The sequence below is a fragment of the Neolamprologus brichardi genome, chromosome 1, assembly GCF_056152115.1.
Source record: "Neolamprologus brichardi isolate AB-2024 chromosome 1, ASM5615211v1, whole genome shotgun sequence".
In the NCBI taxonomy this organism is placed as follows: domain Eukaryota; kingdom Metazoa; phylum Chordata; class Actinopteri; order Cichliformes; family Cichlidae; genus Neolamprologus; species Neolamprologus brichardi.
Genome location: NC_142104.1, coordinates 12,388,709 through 12,408,529, shown reverse-complemented (window position 1 = coordinate 12,408,529; position 19,821 = coordinate 12,388,709). Strand labels below are relative to the sequence as shown.

At 40.7% G+C, this 19,821-nt stretch overlaps 2 protein-coding genes across 2 annotated transcripts in view; both read right to left on the bottom strand.

Moving 5' to 3' along the window:
- rasgrf1 (Ras protein specific guanine nucleotide releasing factor 1) overlaps nt 1-8,631 on the bottom strand; it is a 29,232-nt gene extending 20,601 nt beyond the window's left edge. Inside the window, exons 1-2 of the mRNA XM_006779854.3 lie at nt 7,827-8,631; nt 2,344-2,450 (exon numbers count right to left, since the gene is read on the bottom strand). Coding sequence (XP_006779917.1) covers nt 2,344-2,450; nt 7,827-8,102 — 383 coding nt within the window. The 5' untranslated portion in view covers nt 8,103-8,631. The remainder of the gene's footprint in view (nt 1-2,343; nt 2,451-7,826) is intronic.
- Nucleotides 8,632-9,798: 1,167 nt separating this feature from the next.
- On the bottom strand, nt 9,799-14,624 carry LOC148106386 (uncharacterized). The gene has a single exon (XM_087830702.1). The coding sequence runs from the start codon at nt 14,497-14,499 to the stop codon at nt 10,366-10,368; it is 4,134 nt and encodes a 1,377-aa protein (XP_087686828.1). The 5' UTR covers nt 14,500-14,624; the 3' UTR covers nt 9,799-10,365.
- Nucleotides 14,625-19,821: the final 5,197 nt, after the last annotated feature.

Sequence of the window (19,821 nt, the reverse complement as noted above, 5' to 3'; positions counted from 1 at the left end):
CATATACCACAGTTTTTGTCTCGTTTTAATGCAATAAAGGTTGGTAAACTCTTTTATATTTTCTCCAAAAGTAAATAAATAAATTCCATATTTTCCCCTCTTTTCTCTTGACTAAACTTTCACAATTCGAAAAACACAAATTTAACTAACTTTAACAATGCAGATTGTTAACCATAAATAAAGAGTAATTCAGAAATACTCAAACCACATGGCATTTACATGCCAGGAACGGCTGAAAAATTTAATTGAGATACCTTAATACAAGTCTTATTTACTTGCTAGCTATTACAGTGTTACAGTAAGTGCTGCTGCCTTGATGGTGCACTAATCAATTTAATCTTCAATGACTCTAATCAGTCGACCTTTTGTCACTGATTTGCAAACTGTTGACATTTAGAGTGATGGTATTGTTTTGCTTTCATTAACCTTCTTTGTGCCCTCATCATAAGTGGCCATTTCACTCATTAGACATGTGAGGACTCCATAAATCAAGAATCAATATTAATAACCACTTTGTTTTTATTGATTTACTTAATACTTTAAATTGGTGTCGTAAATTATCAGTAGAACTGGTAAAGTGGCACTCACAGTTCCCTAGGAAATGTTTATTCAAAGGTCCAATCATCTAGAAGGAGATAAGTAACATACATGCATACATGTGTTACTCTCATTATAGTATGACCGCTGTGTTGTTTTAACATTATAAATTAACAAGCAATCATACAACAATACAAACCCAAAAGGGTCCAAATGATAGTTTGCGGCACACTGAGTCATAGCACTTGCATTTTCCATCAGATATACGGAGAAAAATCTATTCTATGCCCACTTAATAGAATAAAAACCAAGCAGCAACCTATGTTAAAAATGTAGGAAACACCATAATTCCTGCAAAAAAAAAAAACCCAAAATCTAGTTAAGACTGACTCCAAATGCAAATCGGTTTCTGTAGATTTCCAAGTTAAAAGCCTATCTTTGATGCAAAAAGTTTACAGACCAACAGCCTCCACTTGTTAATAAGCTAGTGATAAGTGGAGACAGTTTTTCATGTTCAGTATTAGTAGTAAGCAGGCCTATGTTCGAGTCAACATGATTTTCACTAACTGAAATTGTCATTTATTTATTCATCACAGTTAATTACACCTGATAGCTAGCCAGCCCTTACTAAAGCTGATGATTAGCTGCAGATGGGACAGTTATTTTCAACATTATGTAAAGTAGCTGTAATTTCAACTTTGTCAAATCTTATTTAAAAGTTATGAAAAATTGCCCAACTTTGGCCCAAATTAAGTTTTTGCTTTAATTTTTAACACCGGACTTATTTTTGTACCACTGTCAGTTTTCCCACTGATTTCAAATCAGGATTCTTTCTATTTTATTTACTTTATTTATTTAACCCTTATTTAACTAAAAAGTCTGTTGAGATTAAAAAATATTGTTTTCAATGTAGACCTGGCCAAGAAATCATGCCGTAATGGAGAAAAAAAAGCATTCAGCCTTTACTTAATCCAGTTATTTCAACCAGAGGCTCTCCTAGTGCCATGTGTCTTTCTTATGTCTCTACTATATACCCTCTGAGCATGCCAAAATAATAATAATAATAATAATAATAATAATAATAATAATAATAATAATAATAATATTAAAAAAAACAACATACTTTGGACTCTGTAACACACATCAAGCTTACAGGTACACACAGGGAAATATCGTGACTAATGACTGTTGTTAGGATCCTAACCAACCTGCTGGTACACTTTACAAATATCAGTAGTTAACATACTTGACCATTTTTATGTTTGCAAGTACAAACACTATCAGTTTCCACTTGTCAAGTTGTAAATTCAAGAATTACATGGTAATCTATAGTGGACCTGACTTTATAGATGGTATAAAAGACTGACTGAGCCAAAATGATGTTGCACATTCATTAAGGAGTTTGTTTTGTGAATCCTTGAGCTGGTTGTTTTTCATCATCTTCATCAGGTAAGCTCACACTAAAGCATATAATGCTTTATCCACCCTGAATCTAAAAGGGATCTTAGTTTGCTAAATTGTGGTTATGGTGCAAACATTTTCAATTGATTAAGAACAAAGGGATGTTTTCCTAGATGTCTCTACAAGTTGAATTTGTTTTGCAGATACAGAAGTGACCCACTGTTTGCCATTTAAAGTATACAGCTTTTTATGCTTTTTTTATACGCTCTCTATATAAGTTCCAACCTAATTTTTCACATCTTTATTGACTGTAGATGTTACAAGCACAGTTCTCATCAAGATCTTCACCCCTCAGAACATCCTTGTCTAAACAGCTGTAGGTAAAAGGTCATGTGTGAGAGCTACCTGGCCTGCGTGATGGCGGCCACCCACTCATCACAGTCCTTGACGTCCTCTGTGCGCAGCTCCAAAGCCTTCTGGTTGTCATGATTGAACGTGACAGTGAAATAATACTGGGAAAACAAAAGCATAGTGAGTGAGTCAGATATTTGTTCAGCATATAATAACCAGGATATCTGTTATTGTGCTATAAAATGTATGTTGCTACCCTTTAATCACTAGTAATCAGCAGCCACTTCCACTGATCTGTATTTTACTTAAAGGTGTATTTATACACGCATACATGTGCTGTATGTGTGAATGAGTGAGAGAGAGAGAGATCCTGGGGGGAAAGTCTTGAGAGATTCATTATAAAGCCTTTGTGCCTTCTGTCTGTAACCTGGCAACTCACCTCTGAATTGGCGGAAGCCTCTTGACTGACGCCATGTTTTGTTTTGTTTTGTTCGAGTGGTTTGGCTGCATTTTAGCGACACAACCACCCCTGGGTCCTCACCCCTTTTTTACACTCTCACCAATTATCATAAGGTTGAGTTATGGTAATTATGGCGAATGCAGTTCAATTGTTTTCTAATAGGCTTACTGGATAAAATCCTCAAATCACCAGAGTGGTGGTCATCGCACTACTAGTACAGCTAACCTATTTGTAGTAGAAACACATCAAATTATATAACACTGATGCATTGTAAATAGACCCCCACAAATCCAATATATTGGATTTTTTTTTTTCATGTATCCTTCCCAAATGCCAAGAGCAATTCATTTGTGAATGACAGTAATGTTCCTTATTTTGTGATGAGCAGCAGAACGGGCCTTTGTCAGCAATGTGCTTCCCATCTCTCACATCCTGTGAGCTGTTGTGTTAAACCTTTTAGGTGGCTATATTTAAATCCAAGTCATTACAGGGTTGTTGTTTTTTTTTTTTTTGCCAAAGATACAGTATCTGTTGGTAAGTGAGACAGCACAACCAGTAAGTAAGTCCTTGTTATAATAATGTGTGAACAAAGCAACTAAATTCCATCTGGAATACAGAAAATAAGACAATGTTATATTTATGTAAGATTAATGTTAAAGGCGTGTTTTAATCACAAAAATACAGAATGACTTATTTTTTTATGTTTTTATTCAGCTACTCATTCAAATAAATAAATCATAGCAAGAATAGCCAGTATCAAAAACACAGTCTAGATGGGTGATGAATTAAAGGAAAAACCCAAACTGTTGACCCCAAAAACAAAGGGATCTGGTGGGTGGTTCAGTTATGCATTGCAAGCAGTATTTTCGGTGGCATGGCTTGGTCCCCTTAGATGGAAAGGTTATTCAGAATCAATATGAACTAGTTCTGGGTGTCCCTTTGATAGACTGGCAGCCTGTCCAGGTTATATTCCACCTTTCACCTTATGAAGCTGGGGTAGGCTCCAACTCAACCCTAAGTTGGATAGACAGTCAAAAGTGAGGATGAATGGATGGAAGATGGCTAGCTCAGGATAATCACCTTCCTCTTATGATAAAATATTTCTGTTCTTATGTTAGTGGTGTTCTTCAGGATGGTATTGCCCCCATACACAGAGTACGTTGGAGGGTTAAATAATGTTTTAACCCTCCGACTTTAGTCGTTACAGTATACATTTCTGTCACAAAGACCACAGATTCTATTTCAGTTTATATAATTGGCCAATTCACACTGATATTGTCCACTGAATATTGCCAGGTGGATTATCATGATTACTGTAAACTGGCCAAAGCCATGCTGTTTATATATAGATGATTTAATGTGTGACCTATATTTTCAGATTACATCATAAAGTCAATGAAGTGAGTATACACAGAGACTGATGGTACACCATTGCTGATTACTCTTAACAACAAAGGAAAACATATAGCCCATCCAGCATTTGCACTCGCCACTACCTAAGAAAACTCACCTCCCATTTCTTATAAGCCCATATTTGCTGTACTTGCTAAATGGAGTACAATGCCAAAGCATGTTGTTGCACATTTTGTTGGCCCCTTCAAATGTACTTTTTCAGATGCAAATAGGGGTTGCCATAGTAACTGTGGGCTTAAACGTAACTCGCCTTCTAAATGGGGAATAAGAACATTTAAAAAGTAGAACACTCCAAAGAACACAATGAGAACAGAGAGCCAGACGGAGAGGGAGGCAGAGAAAGATCTTCTGCCTTTTTGAGGAGTGAGGGCTATAAAAAGCGCTGTAGCCCAGCAAGGTGGCAGTTGGCTTGGCATCTATTCGCTGTATTGTCCCTCTCCCTGTCACACACAGATAAGATCCAGTGCTCTCCTGGCCATTTCTCCTGCAGCTCTGACACACACTCGGTGACATACAGTACATGCATACACACCACTGAAATCTGGAATCTGCTGTAATCCTTACATGAACCAGTTTCCACGTCAGGATTGTACAGCACCATTGTCTGTGACCACCTCTGCAGTCTGCTGGTTGACTTAGGTGTCATTTTATGTTTTTCCCGAGTGAGGATGGTGAAAAAGAAATCTGTGTGCCAACAGACACCTTGAGAATCGATCAGTCTCCCTGTCCGCATTTCACCTTTTCTGTGCAGTCTCTCAGTTTATGGATCAATACAGGCGTATACAGGAGTACACCGAGAGGCAAATATAGACTTAGTGGCATGCACACAGAATGAGCCCTGCAAGATTTACACATGTGGACACATAAAGACATGACTGATTGGAAACTACAAAGTGTGCTGTTCACACTGAGAGAAGACCACATATTTGTGTGAATACATTTTCAAAATTTATATGTATATAGTTTTGCTAAACTAAGAAAAGAAGCCATTTAGAAAAAAACTGAAAGAACATGTTCCTGACACATATTATGCAAAGGGACATGTGTGGAACAGAAGACTGTGTTATGCTAAGTGAAGGCTTTCAAATTCATTTAATTCATTGTTGAAATAAATTCACTGGAGCAGTCTGCATGAACAGCTGTCATCGGAGATGTCACTCAGTACATATTGCACCCCTAGAATAGAGCATTCCTCTTCTCCTGATACGGTTTTAAGGGAACAGACAGCGAGCAGTAAACAAAGTTGAATAGTTCACGAAACGAAAGCAAACAACAAGTCCTCAAAAGTGGGTTAGTTGTCTCTATCTTTTAAACAACAAATGACCAATATTGAATTTTCTTGCTGACCCCCTCTTCCCACAGCTATGCAATCCTCACGATTAAACTGCATAATATAACTATATCTCTATCTATCTATCTATCTATCTATCTATCTATCTATCTATCTATCTATCTATCTACACACACACACTTATATATATATATATATATATATATATATATATATATATATATATATATATATAAAATCTTTGTAGTATCCCCTACAATCCTGGCTCCCCTGCCTGCAGACAGCAGACAGCAGAGGGCAAGAGCGTTTGAGGAACATATGACAGCTGAGTTCAGCACCATGGACAGCAAACTGGGTACAGCTGTACTTGGAGCAGAAACTGTGGATTTCACAGATAATGGATTTACCCTGTTCCCATCCTTTATTTATTCTTCTTAGAGGCTATACAGTAACATACAATTATTGCAACAGAGGGCTGTGATCCCAGTCTAACACTATATCAGACAATGGGGTTTTTTTTGGAGAGATTGTGAATAATTTAACAGATTTTTACTGTGGATGGGGAAAATTGTATGGCACACATGCAAATATAACCAAGCAATTCCATAATTGATTTATCAGTGTTTTGGATCAGATCCTCTGTTTGTTTGTTTATTTTTTGTGATTGTTGGGGGAGGGTTATCTAAGGAAAGAAGACCTCTGAGGCATCATTTAGCAACATTTTGGTGACAATATAGTGAAGCTTAGCATTTGCCACCAAATAGCCACATGGAATTTAAGATTTGGATATTTAGGACGTGAAGATTTTCTTTTATGAAAGTTCAGTATAGGTTTACCTCAGTTGCCTTTTCTTCCTCTCCAGTTTATTATTACAGATTTTTATTGAACTTGGAAAAACACAAATCTTTTTACAGACATGTTAACTGGTTTCCACTTTTTTTCCGTCTAACACTTCTAACACTTCTTCTAACCTTGAACACCAAAATCGCCACCTTCACAATAACTATCTTCAAAACTATCAAAAACTACTTCCTGGAAAGTTTTTTTGTGCAAATATACAATATATTAAAAGTGGAACACATCCACAAGACCAAAAGTTCAGACTTTCTAGAATACCGTTTTTTGCTTTAGTTGTTTTTTTGTTTTTTTTTTAAATTCCAAACGGATCAAAATCACATCCAGAATCTGTTTTATTCATAAACAAAGAATATGATTACTGAACAAATAAAATGGCCTATCATTTTGACTTTTACCTTCAATTCTTCACCCCCTCTGCTGCAGGGAAAGCAGAAGAGACTGCAGCTGGCAGAGCTGATTTCAGAAGGTGACTGCAGTCATAGCTCACAGCAGCTTGACCACTTCTCTGGCTCAAATGCGTTTATACACAGTGTTTATTTTTATATTTTTATACAGCACCAGTTTGCCTCAAAACACCAAAGCACTTCCAACATGGGAAACTACGCTCTCACTAAAATTATTTCTGAATGTGTTTCAGGCATAAAAACCCCCACTGTAAACTGTTTTCTGTTTTTTTGTTTTTATCCCTCACACATATTAATCCATGGCACTAAACGCCAGGGGAATTAAAAAAGAATAGGGGGATGCACTGAGAAAGAAAAGCATGGCTGGGACATCGTTTGGTTTTCATTCATGGCTGTCGTTAACAACCCATGATAATGAGAGAGCTATCAAATGAGCCAAGCCGCTATAAACCGGGGAGACACAGTTGCCAAGGTAGGATGCTATTAATATCAAGACAAGGAATTAAATCAATACGTCAAAACAACAAGGAAAGGGCAGCTCTCCTCCGCAAGATGGCAACCTACAAAGTTTGGATGCAGTTTAAGTTTACTCCTTATATGTGCTGCATTCCCGGAACATTTGGGGTGTCTAAAAATACAGCGTCTTGCATCCCAATGTGATGCAACAGATGAACAGAAAAGAGGAGGCTGAGATAATGTGCAAAGTTTGCAGAGATTTGCGTGAATTCTGCTAACTTTGTTTGCTGTTAGCGTTGTATTTTTCGTGCATTTAACCTCGGAGGAAGGCTGTGGGGCTATTTTGGTTCATAATCGAGAAAATCAATCGGTTAGGATGACGCCATTACGTAACTCTAAAACGTCAAGTCAACTGTAATGCAAAAGCATCTCTGGGAAATTGTGTGATGAATAGGCTATATCTTCTGGTGAAAAAGTGTCTACACGATACCTCCTGTTATAAATGTGGCTGTAACGCAGAGCCCAGCTGATCAAAGGGATTTTAAGGGGGGAAAACAGTAGGAGGGGACCGCTCAGTGTATCCGTTCAGTGAGACTGACTGCCTTGACAGTGTCAGTCAGACTTAAGGGAGCTCCCCGTGCGATCAATATCTTACCTGCTTCTCTAAGCATTCCTTCGCTGAGAGAGACGGTTTCGGTGACGGTGCCCGGTCACAAACACATCCCTCCAACAGGTACAGTCCGGAGGGGCGTGAGCTCGAGTCGTTTTCGAAATAAAAAAGCATATTCTGCAACAAAGCGAACCACTTTGAATGCCATTTTGTGTTGTCTGAGCTTTTTTTACTCAAGCAACCTCGCCTCGTCCCGTCTTTCTTCGCCAAAAGAGCCAAATAGGTGATGTGGCCATCATTGAGTCTGATCCCTTTCTGCATTTTGGCTGAGAATCCGAAAGGATCTGCGGGGATGCCTGCGGATTCTTACATGTTCTCCTTCTCAGCACCTCCGAAACACAGTCAGACTTGGTGGGCAGCAGCCCACTCCAGTGTGGCCATCCACACTTGCTGCACTGATTTTTGCAACAGCCAAAGGAAAAGAGAAAGAGACGATGCGCGTGAAGAGTCAGTCACACACTCGGCTGCAAAAACCTATCCACGCTGCAAGCCTAGGCTACTACCGTAGCTCCGACGCCTTCTCAGAAAAGCCTTCCTCATGAGCGCAATCGCTCATGATGAGGACTGAAGTGTCCGCGTGCAGTCTACCGAGCGCGTGCGCGCACACACACACACTCAGCACCCTGCTCTCACAGGGAGAACGCGCAGTCACCTGACCGGTCCCCGGAGCTGCAAATTTCAGCGCCTTGGACAGAAACTCCGAGGATAAACACAGACGGAGAAAGACGGGATTCACGTCGAGAATCCCAAAGCTTATCGGGAGGCTTTTCAGGAATGAAAACACGCACGCACACACGCGCGTTTACGTACACACCTAATATCACACGCGACCAATGCATTGAGAGCGTCTTTCTATGTGTGCACTGAAACTCACAAGCACGAGAAAGTCCGGAAGGAACACTTGATCCCCTGCTGAATATCCAGTTGCTTAGCCAATTCAAAGCATTTTCGTAGTAGAATCAGTGTAATGCAATAACGTAATACTGCAATATTGCAATATTTATTATTATTCCAAAGAAGACTGGCTTGCACTGTTAATAACACAGAATGCACAGAACCACAGGCGAGAAAACAAAGCTGTTTTAAACAACATGAGCAATGCAAGTGGCCTGGAAAAAGTTGTAAGAATGCTTAAACATCCATGACATCCACCTGTCATAGGTTAAAGGGTGGGCCACACTCTGGACAGGTCACCTGTCAATCACAGGGATAATGTAATGAGAAAGAAATCACACACATGGACAGCTGCAGAGTCATTGTTTAACTTAAATAGATGAGGCTCATCATAAAATAAGAGATACTTTACTCTCCGAACATTGTTCCTAGTTTCCATTCATCCATTTAGTTTACTCTGGTCTTAATCAAGATCCTAAGAAGGGATATTGTTAGAACTTAGAAATAGGAGGAGCAATTCAGACGTTAAGTTTTTAATACGTATCATTGGACAGAAGAAAGTGGCACACCTATTCGTCTTCAAAACAGGTTTGACTGACAGGTTAAAAGTTTACAAGACAAGATGCTGAAACGTTACTGTGTGTGTGTGTGTGTGTGTGTGTGTGTGTGTGTGTGTGTGTGTGTGTGTGTGTGTGTGAAAGAGAGCTTGAGAGAAGCTGAGCTTTATTCAAAGTGATTTGAAACAAACTGCAGCAATAAGGGCAAACTAGTGCGCAGTTATGTTTACGTGAGCGTTATTTTGTATGCATTTGTACAGTTCGATAACTGTGAGAGTACATTGAGAGCATTTAGCTCTAGTAACAGGCATTTGTACCAGTGAGCATGAAAATGTAGGGGAAAGACCTAGTATGTAAGCACTGACTGGTACTGTACAGTATATGTATGTGTGTGTGTCTGTGTGTGTTTTTATGCTCGAGTGAATGAATAAACGAGTCAGTTTTAACAGTAGCAATTTAAACAGTAAAAGAGTAGCACTATATTTATAAAGAAGTACAAACAACAATTATTTGATGCTCAAATTAATTAATTAATATCCAGTTTATTTCCAATTGGTTCCAAATTCATCTTGAATTCAATTCAATTCAATTTTATTGAATTCATATAGCAGCAAATCACACCATCAGTCACTTCAAGGCTGTATGTATTATTGTATGGTAGACCCTACAATAATACATACAGAGAACCCAACAATCATATGACCCCCTATGAGCAAGCACTTTGGCGACAGTGGGGAGGAAAAACTCCCTTTTAACAGGAAGAAACCTCCAGCAGAACCAGGCTCAGGGAGGGGCGGCCATCTGCTGCGACCGGTTGGGGTGAAAGAAGGAAGACATTTGTTGTAGGTCTGATTGAAGGACTGATGTGATGGTAAGTTGACTGCTGCTCCGCTTTGAATATTGAGTGATTAGTGAATGGATTTTAAGCCCAATTGTGCCTAAGTTTAAGACCATATTCATTGGTTGTTTTTGTTGCTGTTATTACTTTGGGCTTTTGTTCACAAGAATTGCTAGCTTCCCTAGAGTTTTGGACACCCAGACAATCAGATGATTGCTGAGAAAGCACAAGGTTTTTATACCCCTGTGCTATTCATGTCGGTGCAGGGGCTCTCCCTGAGAGGCCAGTATTGAAAAAGGGATGCTTCAGAGGAAGATGAGGAAGATGATATTTCAACATCATCTTCAGACGAAGATGAAGAAGATGATATTTCAACATCATCTTCAGAGGAAGGTGGGTTGGCTGAGGTGTTGACGTGTCCTTTTTGAGGAAATCCAACTGAGTTTTGGAAACTGCAGTTGAATTTTTGCGATCCATGACTTTCCCAGCTTGAAGGCTGCTGAGAGAGCACAAGGTTTTCTCCCCCTGTGCTATTCATGTCAGTGCAGGGGGCTCTCCCTGAGAGGCCAGTGTTGAAAAAGGGATGCTTCAGAACCTCCGAGGGTGTTATGCGCTGATTTGCATCCAAGGCCAACATCTGTTTGATTAGCCTGACAAGTAATTGTTGGCCATTTTCAGGTCCTCGCCTAACCTTCAGTAGTTTTTCGAGGTCATCGAGACACTTAAGTTTTATATATCGAGTTTCCTTGGATTGATAATCTGTCTCGTATTGAAATAGTTCTTTGGTCTTAAATGTCCAGCGCTGTTCGTTGTAGTTATCTTTGATGAAATAGAGATCAGTGTACTCGCCAGAATCTAGAAGATGATCTGGTAGCTGACCCTGGGTTTCAGTTATGAATCTCAAAACATCATAATCGTCTTCCCCAGGATAGAGAGGCACCCCTGTAGCAAGCTCCACAGCTACCAGCCCCAGAGCCCACATGTCAATTGCTTCATCACATGGAATGCCAAGCATAACCTCGGGTGCACAATAACCAACCGTCCCCACACAGTGACCAGGAATCAGTGCAGAAGCGGGACGTGCGAGGCCAAAGTCTATAAGTTTGACTTTGACGGGAGACTCATGGCGATTCACAACCATTATGTTTCCAGATTTGAGGTCAGCATGCACTATTCCCACAGAACCCAGGTGGAACAGAGCATTTGCGAGCTGATGCAAAATTGGACCGAGTTCTCTTATTGGGAGACCCCGGTAATTCCGGTCCCGTATGTAGTCCCACAGGCTTTGGTCGAGGAGTTCAAAATTTAAGCAAATACGCTCCCCATCGAGGAAATAGCCGTTCCATTCTACAATGTTGCACCTGTCTGGATCCAAGCGACGCAGCTGCTCCAGGATGAAAATTTCCAGTTTTGCCTGTTGCAGACTTTTAGGGTTGCTCTTGTTGACTTTAATAGCCACAGTTTGGTTGTTTTTTGTATTACGACATTTGGTCACAACACCAAAGCCTCCTTTCCCAAGGAAAGCCTCTACCACGTGGTGATCTCCCAAAATGGTCCCTTCAGGTATTTCAAGATCATCTTCAGAGGAAGATGATATTTCAACATCATCTTCAGACGAAGATGAAGAAGATGATATTTCAACATCATCTTCAGAGGAAGGTGGGTTGGCTGAGGTTTTGACGTGTCCTTTTTGAGGAAATCCAACTGAGTTTTGGAAACTGCAGTTGAATTTTTGCGATCCATGACTTTCCCAGCTTGAAGGCTGCTGAGAGAGCACAAGGTTTTCTCCCCCTGTGCTATTCATGTCAGTGCAGGGGGCTCTCCCTGAGAGGCCAGTGTTGAAAAAGGGATGCTTCAGAACCTCCGAGGGTTTTATGCGCTGATTTGCATCCAAGGCCAACATCTGTTTGATTAGCCTGACAAGTAATTGTTGGCCATTTTCAGGTCCTCGCCTAACCTTCAGTAGTTTTTCGAGGTCATCGAGACACTTAAGTTTTATATATCGAGTTTCCTTGGATTGATAATCTGTCTCGTATTGAAATAGTTCTTTGGTCTTAAATGTCCAGCGCTGCTCGTTGTAGTTATCTTTGATGAAATAGAGATCAGTGTACTCGCCAGAATCTAGAAGATGATCTGGTAGCTGACCCTGGGTTTCAGTTATGAATCTCAAAACATCATAATTGTCTTCCCCAGGATAGAGAGGCACCCCTGTAGCAAGCTCCACAGCTACCAGCCCCAGAGCCCACATGTCAATTGCTTCATCACATGGAATGCCAAGCATAACCTCGGGTGCACAAAAACCAACCGTCCCCACACGGTGACCAGGAATCAGTGCAGAAGCGGGACGTGCAAGGCCAAAGTCTATAAGTTTGACTTTGACGGGAGACTCATGGCGATTCACAACCATTATGTTTCCAGATTTGAGGTCAGCATGCACTATTCCCACAGAACCCAGGTGGAACAGAGCATTTGCAAGCTGATGCAAAATTGGACCGAGTTCTCTTATTAGGAGACCCTGGTTTTTCCGGTCCCGTATGTAGTCCCACAGGCTTTGGTCGAGGAGTTCAAAATTTAAGCAAATACGCTCTCCATCGAGGAAATAGCCGTTCCATTCAACAATGTTGCACCTGTCTGGATCCAAGCGACGCAGCTGCTCCAGGATGAAAATTTCCAGTTTTGCCTGTTGCAGACTTTTAGGGTCACTCTTGTTGACTTTTATAGCCACAGTTTGGTTGTTTTTTGTATTGCGACATTTGGTCACAACACCAAAGCCTCCTTCCCCAAGGAAAGCCTCTACCACGTGGTGATCTCCCAAAATGGTCCCTTCAGGTATTTCAAGATCATCTTCAGAGGAAGATGATATTTCAACATCATCTTCAGAGGAAGATGAAGAAGATGATATTTCAACATCATCTTCAGAGGAAGGTGGGTTGGCTGAGGTGTTGACGTGTCCTTTTTGAGGAAATCCAACTGAGTTTTGGAAACTGCAGTTGAATTTTTGCGATCCATGACTTTCCCAGCTTGAAGGCTGCTGAGAGAGCACAAGGTTTTCTCCCCCTGTGCTATTCATGTCAGTGCAGGGGGCTCTCCCTGAGAGGCCAGTGTTGAAAAAGGGATGCTTCAGAACCTCCGAAGGTGTTATGCGCTGACTTGCATCCAAGGCCAACATCTGTTTGATTAGCCTGACAAGTAATTGTTGGCCATTTTCAGGTCCTCGCCTAACCTTCAGTAGTTTTTCGAGGTCATCGAGACACTTAAGTTTTATATATCGAGTTTCCTTGGATTGATAATCTGTCTCGTATTGAAATAGTTCTTTGGTCTTAAATGTCCAGCGCTGTTCGTTGTAGTTATCTTTGATGAAATAGAGATCAGTGTACTCGCCAGAATCTAGAAGATGATCTGGTAGCTGACCCTGGGTTTCAGTTATGAATCTCAAAACATCATAATCGTCTTTCCCAGGATAGAGAGGCACCCCTGTAGCAAGCTCCACAGCTACCAGCCCCAGAGCCCACATGTCAATTGCTTCATCACATGGAATGCCAAGCATAACCTCGGGTGCACAATAACCAACCGTCCCCACACAGTGACCAGGAATCAGTGCAGAAGCGGGACGTGCGAGGCCAAAGTCTATAAGTTTGACTTTGACGGGAGACTCATGGCGATTCACAACCATTATGTTTCCAGATTTGAGGTCAGCATGCACTATTCCCACAGAACCCAGGTGGAACAGAGCATTTGCGAGCTGATGCAAAATTGGACTGAGTTCTCTTATTGGGAGACCCCGGTAATTCCGGTCCCCTATGTATTCCCACAGGCTTTGGTCGAGGAGTTCAAAATTTAAGCAAATACGCTCTCCATCGAGGAAATAGCCGTTCCATTCTACAATGTTGCACCTGTCTGGATCCAAGCGACGCAGCTGCTCCAGGATGAAAATTTCCAGTTTTGCCTGTTGCAGACTTTTAGGGTTGCTCTTGTTGACTTTAATAGCCACAGTTTGGTTGTTTTTTGTATTGCGACATTTGGTCACAACACCAAAGCCTCCTTTCCCAAGGAAAGCCTCTACCACGTGGTGATCTCCCAAAATGGTCCCTTCAGGTATTTCAAGATCATCTTCAGAGGAAGATGATATTTCAGAATCATCTTCAGAGGAAGATGATATTTCAGAGGAAGATGGGTTTGCTGAGGTGTTGACGTGTCCTTTTTGTGGAAATCCAACTGAGTTTTGGAAACTGCAGTTGAATTTTTGTGATTCACGACTTATTTCAAGCTCATCTGAGCCAAAGGATGGGTTGGCTGACATGGTGTAACGTGTCTGCTTGTTTTGTGAATTGGTGAGAAACAAAACTGAACTTGTTTTGGTTTCTGTCATAAAATGCTCTCAAAACTTCTCGAAAGGGTTTTCGTTGCTGTCAGGTCAATGTCCGTTAAGCTATAAAGTATAATAGGTGAGCGCTCCTATTTATGGGTTTTGGGATCAAAGCAAAGTTGCCACGTCAGAAAGGATCAAAGCAAAGTTACCGCATCACAAGGAACCAAAGCGTTCTAATATGTGCGCGCATGCGCACACGTGGTTGTTTGTGTAATGTTGTTCACACTCAGAATTTTAAAAGTAGGAAACTGACAGTTACAAAACTTTTTGTTCGTTTATTTGTATTTTTTTCCTGCATACCATATCCAGCTTTTCTGTATAAAGTAATAAAGAATCTTGGATTTTAATATTGTAGTGCGTGGATTTCGGATTTGGTGCTTAAAACGTCGTGAAACTGTAACCGTATTTCATTCACCATAAATAACTATCTGATTTTGAATAGTTTTGTTATCAGATACAGAAGTCTAAAACGAACATTTCTCTGCCTGGGCTGCCTTGTAGCTCTGCACGTTGTCTTTTCAATGTGTGACCCCCTCACTCCTCGAACAGTCGGGGGTGAGTGCACTAACGTGTCCGGAGGTTGCCGTTTTAATGAGTGTTTGCTGGAAAACAAAAAATAAAAGGAGTCTGCAAGAAGGATTTGTACGTTTTCACAATGGGGGAGTTTGCGTAAGTCCTAGTAAATAATTTTCTGGAGTATGTACGTTACACATGCTAATTTTTAAAATTGTTTTTATTATTTTGCTAGCTAGCAAACTCGTGGGATAAATGATTAAAAATGTACTCAGTGTGATGCAATACGGTGCCGCTATTCTAACAGTTAGTTATTGCAGGGTAATTTCTGGAATATGCTGTGAATTTAACCAAGATTACACGGCAGTAGCAGTAATGCGAGTTACTTCCCCAAAGTGAAAGCTTTAAACGTTAGCCCGATGCTTAAGAAGCATGTCTTTGGATAGCAGAAACCCATGCAGGCACAGGAGAACATGCAACAAGAATTTTCATTCATCCTCTACCACTGGATGTGGAGAGCTTATAAGCATAGTGCTCATGGCAGGGAATATTCAATCAGGTGTTGCGTTTAAGTCCAGGTGTAAGGGATTTGCACTTTATGAACATATCTGTTTCCCCTGAAAGAAAATACACTGCACTTTTATTCCAAGTAATAGTTATAAGCTGTGAAAAGAGGGATACTGATTTTGCTCTAACCTTCTCAGCTACTTACCTAACTGCATGGCAAAGAAAGCAATTTATATATTGTTTTTATTACAAAAAACAGAAAAATATAACTGCTACATGAATCTGTCTGTCTGTTCCCCATCTTCCAAGCTGAAAAGAGAAAAAAATGAAAGTGTTGTGAGAGCACAGTTTCTCTGGCTTTTCCCACATTCACATTTCCTGGTTATGTGTTTAAAAAGTTCAGAATCCACGATGTCAGCAAGCCAGGCAGCTGCTGATGGTGAAGAGCCTCACAATAACCATATCATATGCGCCAGTGTCTTAACAATTTCAGTACAGCCTCTGCTCTTCCTGAATTTATTCCCACAGGTAAAATTGAAGCCAGATTTGCTGAGGGCTTGCACTACTCTTTCCGTATCACTGCAAATTCACATAAATTGTTTTGTTTTGGGGGGTTTTCCATCTTTTGAAATAACATGAAACCTTTGTCCTTGGCTTGCTTCATCCTGTTCTGCCCCCTTTTATAAAACACTGAGTTAACAAAAGCCTCTCAACACTGTCCACTGCTGGTGCATTTACATATCTAAGAGGGCGAGAGAGATACTCATTAGGGTTGGCCCATAATTAATCCTGGATTAGCATATTGGGGCGAGGACACACACAATGGTTTATTTCATCACAGGGTGTCTGACAGTGGGATCACAGTGCAGTGTCTATGTGGGATCATTAAAAGGATCCAGGGAGGTAACAGGGGATAATTGAGTGAGATTCTGCTGCTCTTGTTGCTGCTGTTTTTATTGAACAGGAAAGAGGACACTCCACTTTTCTCAAGCATTTCATTTCTTTATCTTTTTGGTAACAGGTGCAGTGAAGATTGGCAGCAATGTGGAAAGAGAGAGATCCAGTAGTAAGGAATGAGATGAGCTGCAATTCAACCCCATGCAGCCATTAGCAGACTAAGCCTGCTAGGACGCCCCAGGCTCAGCTCTGTTGCCGAGCTTCTTCCGTCCCATAATCAGCCTCTCAGACAGGAGTGGTAATGAGGTGGTGATTCTCCTCCGCGACTGGGACTGATAGTAAAGATTATTTTTATCACTTCCGATAATAGATGGGTTAAAATGGAAAGGGATGTAAAACACTAGAAAGACTGAGGTGATGAGTTAAAGTCTTAAATGGGATTCAGACCAACATAACTCTATCCAGTCGAAAAGCATTTTTCAAAAAGGAGACATCCACAGGTGGAGACATATTGTGCAACAGGATTTTTTGAGACATCGTTTGTGGGTTTCTGGGTTGATGGTGAAAAAGACAAGTCAGACGTGTTCATTATCAGAGATGGGATAAAAATGGGGTTAATGAAAAGTGCAGATAATGAAACAGGAGCTGCATGATTATGTCTTTTTTGGTCACTGGTGCAGAAAAACTGAGAATTGTATAACTCTGATATATAAATAAGCCCTTTGAGGGATTTTTTAAGGGGGAGGGGGCGATAGAATCAAACATTTGACAGACCAATATTAGCATTCATTTAGTTGTTGTGATTCTGTTCACCTAACTTCTGTACCTTACCTTGTTTAAGCTCTTTTTTTGTCTCCACCAGCATCCTATTGTTTTTGCTGGTTTTGCTGTGGGATAAATGTGCCACTTGCACGACATCCTTTATTCTGTTACTGACTGAATGTCCACTGTATGTTTTTCTCAAAGGTTGTGCAGGATTGTACTGTACTGGTTTAGCTTTTTTATGTAACCAATACATTTTATATACAGTATGAATATCTCACAAAAGTGAGTGCACCCCTCACATTTTTGTAAATATTTTTTATATCTTTTCATGGGACAACATTGAATATATGACACTTTGATACAATGTAAAGTAGTCAGTGTAAAGCTTCTACAACAGTGTAAATTTGCTATCACCTCTAAATAACTCAACACACAGCCATTATTGCCTAAATAGCTGGCAACAAAATGGAGTACACCCCTAAGTGAAAATGTCCAAATTGTGCGCAATTAGCCATTTTTCCTTCCTGATGTCATGTGACTTGTTAGTGTTACAGAGTCTCAGGTGCAAATACGGAACAGGTGGTTTGAATTTGGTGTTATTGCTCTCACCCTCTCTCATACTGGTCACTGGAAGTTTCCCATGGTACATCATGGAAAAGAATTCCCAGAGGATCTGAAAAAAAGAAGTATTGCTCTGCATAAGGATGGCCCTAGGCTATAAGTATAATGCCAACACCCTGAAACTGAGCTGCAGCACGGTGGTCAAGACCATAGGGCAGACTAACAGGACAGATTAGAAACAAACCTCGCTATGGTCGACCAAAGAAGTTGAGTGCACATGCTCAATGTCATATCCAGAGGTTGTCTTTTGAAAGTCGATGTATAAGTGCTGCCAGCATTGCTGCAAAGGTTGAAAGTGTGGAGGGTCAGCCTGTCAGTGCTCAGACCATACGCCACACACTGGATTAAATGGACGTTATCCCAGAAGGAAGCCTATTCTAAAGATAATGCACAAGAAAGCCCGCAAACAGTTTGCCGAAGACAAGCAGACTAAGGACATGGATTACCTGTGGTCTGATGAGACCAAGATAAACTTGTTTGGTACAGATGGTGTTAGGGTGTGTGGCGGCAACCAGGTGGGGAGTTCCAAGACAAGTGTGTCTTGCCTACAGTCAAGCATGGTGGTGGGATGTCATTGTTTGTGGCTGCATGAGTGCAGGGGAGCTACAGTTAATTGAGGAACCTGAATGCCAACATGTACTGTGACATACTCCAGCAGAGCATGATCCCCTCCCTTCAAAAACTGGGCCACAGGACAGTATTCCAACATGACAACAACCCCAAACACACCTCCAAAAATACCAGTGCCTTGCTAAATAAACTGAGGGTAAAGGTACTTGACTGGCCAAGCATGTCTGCAGACTTAAACCCTATTGAGCATCTGCGGGGCATCCTCAAATGGAAGGTGGAGGAGCGTGAGGTCTCCAACATCCACCAGCTCCATGATATCATCATGGAGAAGTGGAAAAGGATTGCAGTGCCACCCTGTGAAGCTCTAGTGAACTCCATGCCCAACAGAGTTAAGGCAGTGTTGGAAAAAAAACACGGTGACCACACAAAATATTGACATTTTGGGCACAGTTTGGACATTTTCACTTGGGGGTGTACTCACTTTTGTTTCCAGCAATTTAGACATTAATGGCTGTATGTTGCGTTATTTCCAGGTGACAGCAAATTTACACTGTTATACAATCTGTACACTGACTACTTTACATTGTATCAAAGTGTCATATCTTTAATGTTGTCCCATGAAAAGATATAATAAAATATTTACAAAAATATGAGGGGTGCACTTACTTTTGTGAGATAATGTATATAAGGGAAGGCCAGGTGGTGGGCCTTTCTGTGTGAAGTTTGCATGTCCTCCCCAATGTCTGCTTGGGTTCTCTCTGGGTACTCAGCCTTCCTCCCACAGACCAAAGACATGCGCTTAGTTGGGTTGGGTTAACTGGTGATTCTAAATTGAAATAACCTTTCAGCAGACCTTGCCCTACAGTAGCTGGGATATGCTCCAGCTCCCCTCATGACCCTAAATTGGATAAGCGGAAAAGAATGGATGGATAATGCAAAGCCATACTTAATTGTGATGCACCAATAATTAGATTGATTAAGATCTTTCGTTGATCCAAGTAGGAAAACACATTTTCCAGATTTATTGTGGTGGTTAACATGTACAGTGACGGGAGAATTACCCTAGCACATTTTTGAAAGGTGGGGGAAAAGAGAAGCATACTGAATGTAAAAGGCTCTGACCAGGCTCAGAACGAGGATATTTTTGTTGTGAGGTTACAATGGTAACTTCAAAAGGGCTGTTCTGCCATAAGAATGAAATGAGGCAGTTTTCTGCTTAGAAAAGAAAAGTTAAATCTAGGAACTACCGTTTTTGTGTGTTTAATTGTCATGGTTTGAAATATGGTGAGTTATAAGAATAATCTGTTATACTGTTATTATATATAAAAATAGTTACTCAATATGAACTTTGATAGCAGCTTGTGTTCGCCATGATGTTTCAGTAAGCTTGTGCAATCTCACAACGTTTATTTCCAGTCAGAGTCGAACCTTGGCTCAAGCTCCCTGAAC